The following is a 10937-nucleotide window of genomic DNA, read 5'->3' on the forward strand; positions in this document are numbered from 1 at the left end:
TGCAGGTGATTCTGGGCTACATCTTTGGTTTGTTTCTCGTTCTCAGAAACACCTGCAGTTGACATAAGAGTTACTGCATGAATAAATTTTTAAATTCACAAATCATATAAAATCTGTCCAGTGATGATATTTGGTTATTAGTAGCTGGGCAAAGTGAACCCACAGTTTCAAGTGATCAGGTCATAGAGTGAACCCAGATGTCATAATTTTTATATTTATTGTCCAGTATATTTTCACATTACTTCTTAATGTAATTTATTAATCATTATATGCCAACTGAGACTTTCCACTGGGTTAAGAGACAGTTTATAGAAATTTGCAGTGTTTTTGTTCCATCAGCCTGGGATAAAGACCTTGTGCTGACGTGAGGCTGTAACCCTAGACACATGGAAATTCAATTTTTAAGTGCTGGCAGTTTTGTAGATACATAGGTTCACCCAGCTTCTCAGAGAGGCTTTGGAAAGGTCACAAGCTGAGGTCAGTCTGTGGGATGTAAGCCCTGTGAGAGAAGGCGGCTGTGGGCAGGCCTGTGCCAGCACCTCTTCAGCCTTCAGCAGAATTCCTGAGTTACTTGGAGACCCATCTGTGTTTCAAGGAGTTCATTGACGCAAACATGAAGTTTTCTGAAGAAGGAAAACATACCTGACATGGATTCAGAGTAGAAAATAGAGTTTTCAAGAGAGGCATTCTGATTTAGGAAAATTTTAGTGGTTTGTATCTGTGCAGGGTGTAGGAAATGCAACTTGAGGCCCTGACAGATTACTTTTGGTTTCTAAAACCAACAAACAAAAAAAACCACCCCACTTTAGAAAACTGTTTTCTGTCTTAAGAAGAACTTTAGTTCAGAAATTTATTTCTCTATAGAAGCTGAGCAATGTGAATATGTATGTGCATAATACATACAAACACAGATGCCCTGACTGGCAGTGTTGCCCATCTAATGTTCATACATAATCATTCTCGCCCTTCCCAGGTCTAGGAATCTTACTGTTTATGCAGTAATTGTCACAGCATGATGAGACTTCCTTTGTAGGAAAACCTGTTTAGTTATTTTATTTACTTTAGAGTAATCTAAAGGTCAAGAAACAGTTTTAAATACAGCTTCTAAGAAACAACTGGATTTACAGTCATAAACAAATTTATTTAATAAAACTTTATATATATATGTATCCATATACATATATATATACAAAGAGTATTCTAAAAGCACAAGAAATGCAGATTTATAATGAGAACACAAAATCCAGATGCACAGGAAACACCTGTTCACATTATTAATATTATAACTATACTCAAAAATATAGAAGAGAAAGCAGTATAACTAAGGGAAGAACTAAAACAATGTAACTACCCACTTGTGCTCCTTAACTGAAAGAAATAAAGAAAATTAATACTCTCAACATGGATAATCCCTTGTTTGAGATCTGGCAACAAAAGGGAAAAAAGCTTATAAAACTGAGGCCCAAATGATACACCATAAGAATGCTTTAAAAGTAACTTACCACACAGATATTAAACTGTCGTCAATGGATTTTCCACTCATTATTTACAGATTTCACTACTATTTTAATCTCATCCAATCTTTCTAAGACACTCTGCTTATGTAAAGAAGGATTAGTTGGCAAAGTTAATTATTGTAAAAGAAAAATGACTGCTAAACTTGGGATGAAATTGGAGTCTAGAGATTGTCTGCTGCCTTATACTTGCAGGTGCTGAGGCAGTTTTGATTAGGACCTTGGATATTCCCAAAAGGTCTTTTCTGGAAGTTGCTGAACATGGTGGAGACACCCAAACTAACTTTGCAAGTATAATGCTGGAGAGCTAATTGCGGTGGCATAAAATGATTTATGTGTAATTATTAGGGAAGGTGTAATAATTTAACAAAAGAAGATGTCCTGTTCTATACAAGGTTCCCATATCACACAGATTATCTGATCTATTCCACATAGGAAACTTTGGTTCTCAAGACCTTCCCCCGTAATCATTGAAATGTCAAAATGCTTAAGAGTTGCTATTGATTTCAGCAGGAAATAGGAATGAATTGGAGTTCTGTGGTGAACGGAGGTGGTCCCATCCAGTTGTTGTGCACTAGTATTTTAGAGTAATTTCAATTAGCTTGAACTCAGCCTCACAAAGTCAAGATATTAGCTTAACTGCACATCAAAAGAGGCAGCACAGTTGTGGGCTGGTGTGATCTCACAAGGCACAGAGCTGCATTTTCCATGGTTGGACTCTTTGACAGTTAAACCAAAGACTATTGCATGCTTTGGCTCCTTTTCAGGTATTCCTACAGACTCTGCAGCTGTGATCTGCTGGCCTGAAGTGACCCGTGCAAGGCAGTGTACAGCAGAGGGAGTGCAGGGCTTTTCCTGTGCTGTACACACGTCCCCACTGCACGTCCCCACTTCAGGAACTGCCTGGCACCTCAGTGGCTGCTTTATTTCATTAAAGACACAGGACTGCACATTTTTACTAAAGACTTCCTCAGTTTTTTTGAAGGAGATTGGTTGTTGCCATTCACAGACGTGACATAATATGTTCTTTGAGAAGTGTCCTTACACGGCTGTCAGAAGGGCACTAAACAAGCCTCTCAGATGTGTGTGATTAAAGGAGATACATCTAGACTTCGTGAAAAGTATCCCGTATGAGTAGTTAGAAGAACTAGAAATATATTTCAATCAAAAAAAGAAAAGTGAATAATCTGTATTTTAGAGGTAAAATCTATTTAAATCTGGTATAATTTAAATAGGATTTTTTAAAAAATTCCTTGTGAATGTGTTTGAAAAATCATTTTTGCAAAATATGTTCTGATCCCAACAGCTCTGATTAGTCAGACAATTGGTGAAAAGCTTTTCAGACAGTAACTCAATTTATACAATAAAAGACAAGCTCATTAAGTGCATCCCTCTTGAGAGATGCATGTGTTTAACCTTCAAAGGTGAAAATTCCTCAGGGAATCCATTCCAGTGCTGTATTATCCTTACTACTAGCTTCCCAAAAAATTAATGTGATTCTCCCATGCTAAAACTCAAGCTTGTTATTTTTACTGTTGCCTGACACTTCCTCAAAGTGCAAATTATTCCTTTTCTCATTCCAGAGATGCACACATATCTAAAGACTCCTATCCTCTTCCAAGACTGCTTTTTTCCCCATCAGGTTAAACTTTTAACCGTCTTTTTAACCTTTCCTTATATGACATGTCTTCCCATACTCCAGTTGCCATCACTGCTTCCCTAGACTCTGATTAGTAGCCCACATCTTGGGGTAAGACGTGGAAGGTCTTGTCCAAAACTACAAGTGCTTCAGTGGAAACAATGCCAGTTCCAAATGAAGGAGGAGGATTAAATTGTGCACTGCTTAGACCATCCTCTTACTCTCCAGTTTGCAGGAACTCTCTGGGGAGAGTCTCTGGATTCACACACAGTAAACAGAGTCAAGGATCTGGAATTATTTAATGTAATTAAAAAGGCACTAAGCACTGTCTTAGTGTCCTTTCTCCTGGCTTACTTGATGTCGAGTGAGTGCCATCTGGAGGTTAGGAAACACGGAGCTCTGTGTGCTTTCATGCTGAAAAACAAAATCCCCAAGCTTCACAAATGAAATGTTCTTACATGAGTAGGAGCTTGAGCCAGACAGATACTGGGCATCCCCCACTCAGTGTAAAGTTTGTGACCCAGAGTAAGGCATGCAAGTGCAATGTCTGTTGCTGTTAAGCAATCACCAGTAAATGTGTAACCTCTAAGTGGCCTGTATGGTTTTCAGAAAAAGCTCAGGATACCACAAGGGCAAGGAAAGTCTTAATCTGCGCTTTCCTCTCCTGTTTTCAGGTGTGTGAAGACAAATGAGTTCCTGGTGCAGTTTTCTGCTCACAGGAGAGAGCAGAAAGCATTTCAGCTGAACAAGAAGTTTTGAAAAGAAAGTTCCTATTTGGTGTGTCAAAACTCAGTTCTCCATCATCCTTCATATCTGCACAGAGTGGAATCAGCCTTCCTCACCTGGGCTGGTTGCATGATGTGGTCTTCCTTCTTTAGGTAACTTAGTTGTCATCTTGAAAGCCCTGATCCTCCAGTTCTCACTGTGTTGAGGAAGCCAGGAGACCCACTTGGAGTCGTAACTTTGGGGAGTGGGACCTGGCTCTTCTTGATACAGTGCCTCTTTTTTTGCTTGAGACCACTTGGATCACTGATCACACTGGTCACAGTGGTCACCTTTTTGGGCTGAGCTGCCTTCTGCCACTGAAGTCTAATCATAAAAACAAATAGCTTTAATTGCAGAGTGTGAGTGCACCCATCTCCATCTCAGTCTGGTGAGAGACTGCAGCCTGTTGTGTCAAGGCTGTGCCAATGGCTTCTGTGTTGAGCTCCACTTAGTCCTGAGCATAATCCTGCAGAAGTTACGGACAACTTAAAGGACAGATACTGTAAACTCTCCATGCTCCTCTCCTTGCAGATTTTTCCCTACAGAATAACAGGCCATAAAATTTCAACCTATGTAATGAGGATGCTGTAGCTGAACAGGGTTTTTGGTATTGTGTTGAACTAGCTTGAGGTTGGTTTCCCTGGGCAACCACAGATTTTAGGGACTATGAACCTGTTAGATTCAAGGTTGACAATCCTGAGGGTGTAAGACAGGTTGCTGAGCCAACACGCCTTCAGAGCAAAATGTGAAAGCCTGCTTCCTTGTCAATGAGTTTCCATCAGCTAAACCAGAAGGAAAAAAAAAGTGTAAGAGAAAGGAATTTAAGAGCAGCAAATCCCCAGAAACAAAAATGAAAACAAGTGTGAAAAATATTTGATCTCCCTCCCTCAGCAGGGAGTGGTGAAGAGCATGTCTCACATGCATAAGTATTATTCTTTAGAACAAGTTTAAACATGCAGATGACAGAACCTATGAATCCTTGTCTAGCAACATGAAATGCAACAAGCTGCTGCATTTTTGTCATGCTGGCTTATGGAACTGAAAGTGCATTGTTTATGTCATGACTCATCTGAGCAGATCTCTATAAATTGTTTGTTTTCAGGAGATAAAATTCAGGAATAAATGGTCTTTTGTCTGTAACCTTCAGGTGTTAGTGGCATCCTTACTGTAGATTTGCATGGGAGATCTGTAGTGCTGTCTGTATGTATCACAGTCACCCAAAACACAAAGAGGATCATTTATTATGGCATTGTTGGACAAGATCTTTATTTACCCTTGAAAGAAGTTGCTCTGTTGCTGTTATATTGTTACTGAAGCACTAAGAAAGCTGGAGCTCACCCTCAAGTTTCCTCTTTTGTGCACCACTGCTGGCTGAAGAATTCATATTTACCAGAGCTCTGCCAAGCTCAGTATTCATCCGGATTACAGTAGTTTGGTTAGTTGAATTGGGAACTTTGCTTGAGAACACAGACAATAGCACTTCTACTTTCGAAATGTACTTTAAAATATCATACTGAATGTACATGAAAATGTTGTAGAAATAAAGCAAAACAATTGGTGTTTTTTCCCTGTTGTCTTACGATAACAGAGGGAGATGAATAATTTTAAAATGTGTTGCATAAAATGTTATCTGGGACGGAAGTTACCCTGCTCTAGAATGGTTGTTACGTGGGAGGTTTTTTCTTTAATTTTTAGTAAGTGGCTTGGGTTTCAGCAGGATGATTATCTTACAAATTTGCTGCTAGGAAGTTGGTTCTTCCAGCACCTGTCTTTTTGCCAAGACTGAACACACATAGGTAGCAGAAAGTAGAGGAAAACACTTCAGCTCTTTTATTTTTCTAAAGATTATAGTCATAAAGAATTTGCCAATAATGCCTAAGTAGGCTTCAATTTGAAATATTAGCCTGGCTCAAATTAACAAAAACTAAAAAGAGCATGAGTACAGTTAAATGTCTGTTCAAACTCACCATTTGGTCATGGTCTTTTAGGAAACTCCTGTTCTGGCACCTTGGAATAGAAGTAAAAAATACAATGTCGAGTTTTTTATCTTTAAATAAATTGGTTAATGTTGATAATAATTGCATGCCTATTCAACTGCTCAGTTTGACACAGCCCAGCTCTTTTACCTGCAGATTCCTTGTACTAAAACATGTCTTTTCAGTGATGGAGCCCAGGGTTTTCTTTATTCCCATACTATATGAGCAGTGGGTGTTATTTTTGCTAAGGGAAGAATACCATGTCCACAATGTATTCCTTGTGCAAGTGGAAATAAAAATTACTCATGTCCTGAGTTACTCTAGAAAACCTTTATCCAATGGCTTGAAGAGGACACAGATGTTATTTTTCAAATGAACTGTACTCTGCTGGCAGAAGTCCTGGTAGGAGCTCCCAGAGCCATACTGCTGCAGGCAAACATCCGTGGGAATACTCTGTACAAATAGGCAGCTGTTCTAGGAGCACATGGAGTCAGAAGACCTGAGTTTGGCTTTTCAGCTCTGTTCTATACCTGGTGTGGGACTGCAGAGCAAGTCCTTTGATTTCCTGTCCTTTGCTTTCCTCGGCCTGAAATGGAGAAAACATCAGTTCACCCTCTATTGGAAGAGTGCTGTGAGTCAAGAGAGGAGACAGTTCTGTACAGGTGTATCTGCAGCAGGGCTCAAGGGACACCTGGGCTGACTCTGTGCTGCTTACCTGGGCTGCATCTAAGCTCTAACTAGTGCTGAAGCTGTGCATCCTTCTGAGCTGAGCTTGTCTTTACAGCACAGCCAGGTACCATGTGGAGCTGGGAGCAATGGATTTCTGTGCTGCACCACCCTGTCCAGTGCAGATGTGCCCCAGGTGCAAATAAAATCAAATTTGTGATTGTTTTGTTTATCACTATATGTCTTGGTATACCAGCACAGCACTGAGGTGCTAGAACTTTTTATCTTGATATGCAGCCATTATTTGAGCATTATTTGGGTGCTACTGGATGGTGCTAATTGGTGAGAACTGTCATGGACTCAGGCATTGCCCCACATCTGCTTCAAGTCAGACCATTTAACACATACCAGCCTTTCTCCATCATTGTTTTTGGGACAGGAATATGGAATGGAAGGACAGTACCATGCAGGCTGTAGGGTATGTAGTTTGATGAATCCATCTTTAGGCATCTCGTTCTTCACAAGCCTGCCATACCCTTTTGCAAGAGTTTCTGTCTTCATAGCTAAAACTAGAAAGCAGAACACATATCAGCTGTATGATGTGTTACATTATGTTTGAAAGTGAGTTTGTACCTGTGTTCATGACTGTCAACCCCAGGGGCAGGCACAGAGTCCTCCCTGCTGCCTTAGCTGGAGAATGAGTACGGAACAGGCTGAGCCTGTTGAGCAAGAGCCGGAGTCTCCCAGCACTGCTAGGAGAGAGTAACACTGCCCTGGCTTTGCATGCGTCAGAGTCCTGGCTTCAGCCTGTCCCTCAAGTAAACAGAGCCAGACGAGACTGCAAATGCATCTCTGGGGAAATCAGCTCTGGTATCTCCTCTGGAAGGCTGAAGGGGGTGAAGAATTCGGATGATTTAGTTTCCCATTTTAAAAAATCCTGAGAGTAATACTCTTTTTCTTCCCTTTCCTTTAACTTGGGCAGTGCGCAGTTGGAAATGGATCTGATTTTAATTTTACTGAGAATATTCTTCTAATAGACATACTGATGATGTGTACTGAAGTATAAACATGAACATTTACTCAAGATATGTGGCAGAGACAGGATGTTAATTTCGGGTTCCTTTGGGTCACTGGTGCATGCACAGCCAAAGCTTAGGTCGTACGTGTGCAGCAGTCTGCTGAAACACCATAACAGTGGGGCAAGTTCAGTAGATTTACAGACTGGGAATACAAAATTGTATTTTGGCAGAACACCCTGTTCAGCTTCCATTTCCAAGAGCATGAGAAGAGGTGATAATATCAGTGTGTCTGCAATAAATTATAAAGCTTGGCACTTTTATGTTTTCATTGTGGAAATCTCTAAAATCTAAAAGATACTTAGCATGCAGTCCTTTGCATCTCTTTTCAGCTTAAGCCCAGCATGGTGGAAGATAGTGGCACAGATTTTGCCCAGTGAAGGAGAGCAGGGATAATGTAACCCTAGAAAGGAAGGTATTAGAATCTGATCCAAAGTCCCTTCAGCAGCAAATTTTGTTTGATAGTGTTGGCTTCGGATCAAGCCGTAATGCTGTCAGGAAGTATCAGGACCATTGTCAAGACAAGCTGAAGAGGCATGAACTGGACAAGTGATTTACCAGATTCTCCCTCCTCTCTGCTCAGACTCTCCAGATCTTCTCCCGTTGGACCTGGTCTGCCTGCTCATCTGCCCAGGCCCAAGCAGCCATTTGTGCAGCAGTTGTCAGTTCTGCTGTGTGCTGCCAGGACACAGAAGGACCTGGGAACAGTTGCCTCAGAGGTGTGGTTGCTGTTTGCTGAGACCTAACCAAGGTATTTCTCCTGATTCCAGAACCCCTTTCCAACTTGTCCATTTTGAGACTTACCATATACCCAATTTTTTAGCTATATTGTGACTTCTCAGAAAGTGAAACCTATTCTTGTTTGCACTTTCAAAGTTCCTTCTCTCCTAACATTTTCTTTCAGCTGCAGCTTTGGAGTGCTTTCAGAAAAGAACATGCACAGCAGCACTGACAGACAGTGCTCAGCACTGGTTTACTTCCCTCTTATTTGACACCCCTTTCCTACTGCTTTATGTTGCATCACTGCCTGAGCGCTGTTGGGGTTTTCATGGTAACAGCAATTTCATGAGAAATGACTGTAATTGGAAGCAGTGGGATCTCCAGATGTAACCAGCAAACTCTTAGCTTACAAGGTGATTACAGTGACTGCAGCTGAGATCAGCCTCTATTCAAAATCCTCTGAACAATAAATTCTGGTTTAATAGCAAAGGGTACTGCGGAGATTGCTGCTGAGTGTCAGGAGGACTTTTGTTGTGGTTGTGTAGCAGAAGCAAAAGCTCCTGAAAGCTGCTTGTTTCCCAGTGTGTTTACTGTCTCTATTAGAAACGTCTGACTTGTGAATATATACTAGAAGAGGAGCAGAGATCCAGTGTGACAGCAGCTGGGGCCTTGAACTCTGTTTGGGCCAGAGATGTTTGGTTAAAATTAAGTGTTTCAAGGAATCTGTTCTGAAAGTTTCTTATTTTCAAATTTAAAAATGAGCGATCAGAGGTCATCAAAAGTATTTTCTAAGCACTTGGAGAGTTCTGTAGAAGGTATTAAGCAACTATGAGAAGTTTTTAAGTAACTTTGAACGGTCATTAGTATAAAAAGTGAGAATTTTCAAAACAGCATCCAAAATATCAATGTTTGTCTTTGCAGTCAGCCTGTTGGGATTCTGGGTGATGAACTCACTTCCTCAAGTATTTGTGACCTTGCAAGAAAAGAGAGTATTTCAAGTATAAATTTCCCCTGAAATTCTTGACTGACTTGTTTTTGAGTAGTGTGGATTAGTTCCAGACGAATTCTATCCTCATTTCTGTTAAATGCTAATGAACTTCAAATCTACTTCTTCAGGGGGATTTTGGCAAACTTATTTGCTTTCAGTCTTGGGAAACACATACTGAATTTGGTAGATGATTTCTTTAACAATAGTTACAACTATACAATAATCCAAACACTTCATGTAGACAAGTCGATCAAGAAATACAATTGTACAATAATTTTGGAAAATTATTCTGAATTTGAAGACTGTGATAACTTAAGAAAAGGTAAATTCCACCTCAAACCCACATTTGCTTTGGTTTTGAAATAAATTTTAGTAGACTTTTTGTTTGTTTGCTGTTTTTTCTGAGATAATTGAAACATAAATAGTGTTTTTCGTCTCTTTCAGACAAAAAGCAAAAGAAGTCATGTACTCACACAGCATTGTCATGAAGTGAAGAAATTCAGTGTTTTCCAGCCTGTACTAATAGTTGTCTCTGTTCTTCTTGTGGAATCTGCATATCCTTTAGCATTTGGTCCAGGGGCCTCTCCAAGCTGGAGTGTGTGCAGCAGATTGGAGAACAGTGTTTTAGCAGCATCTGATTTCTTTAAAAGGAATCTGAGGCACATTTGAAAGAACCAATGCATTAATCAGAGTGCATGGAATTTTAGCTCCTGATCTGTTCAGAAAAGGATGCTGATGGAACGCTTGTTCCTCTTAATTCTTGTGTATGAAGTTCCTGTATCAGATCAGAATTTTAATTCTGATCATTCTTTCAAGTTAATTTCTGCAAATTAAATAGGAATAAGCTAAAACTGATTGTTGTACTGAGGACAGCCTCCAAATGACTACTTGCAGCCACCAAATAAACTGGACAGAAAGATTACAAACATGTATTTTAAGTCCATGCCATTGAGTGATCTCAGACTTTGCACAGAGCTGTTTCCCATCATTTTTCCTATCTGCCCGTTTAGCATTTTATTTGCTCATTTGAATTGGTACAATGTATTTACTGTGTACACCTTTTCATCCTGTAAGTTGATGTTTATTGTGGTTTGTGCCATGTGCATCAATGTAATCTGATAAGAACATATCTTTTTTCTGGTTGGGGATATGAAACATGAAAAATAGTTATGAGTGTCACTGTGGAAGATGACCTTTGCTTAGAAGTTTGTTTCATGATTAATTAATTTGGCAAGCAACTGTCAGTGTCTGTCATTTTGAGGAAGAACTGGACTGAAGTTAGTCTTTTGGTTTTACAAGACAAGTGATAATATGCACTATAAATTCATCTGGCAGAAATATGGCAGTTATTTCCTTTGAGGAAAAGATGCCTAGAGAGGCTTTTTATAAAGGGAAAATTTCAGGTGTTTAAACAAAACCTTTTTATTTGACCACAAGAGGGTATTGCAGTATCAGTTATGCAAGACTTTAGCTAACGTTTGCCTTTATGTGTTTTGACTTATTTTTAAAATACATATTTCTCAAAACTGATCATTTATATTATGTCCTAGCTAAGAAAATCAGGTTTTGTATGCCAGTATTTGATGTCCTTGT

General features: G+C 39.7%; 1 protein-coding gene across 1 annotated transcript; it reads right to left on the reverse strand.

Moving 5' to 3' along the window:
- Positions 1 to 5236: 5236 nt before the first annotated feature.
- C2H2orf50 (chromosome 2 C2orf50 homolog) lies at positions 5237 to 9678 on the reverse strand. Its single transcript, XM_063421604.1, is given in 4 exon segments — positions 5237 to 5431; positions 5886 to 5925; positions 8195 to 8224; positions 8226 to 9678. Coding segments are annotated over 4 exon segments (483 nt in total). The 5' UTR covers positions 8444 to 9678.
- Positions 9679 to 10937: the final 1259 nt, after the last annotated feature.

Source organism: Prinia subflava, chromosome 2, assembly GCF_021018805.1.
Source record: "Prinia subflava isolate CZ2003 ecotype Zambia chromosome 2, Cam_Psub_1.2, whole genome shotgun sequence".
Taxonomy (NCBI): Eukaryota; Metazoa; Chordata; class Aves; order Passeriformes; family Cisticolidae; genus Prinia; species Prinia subflava.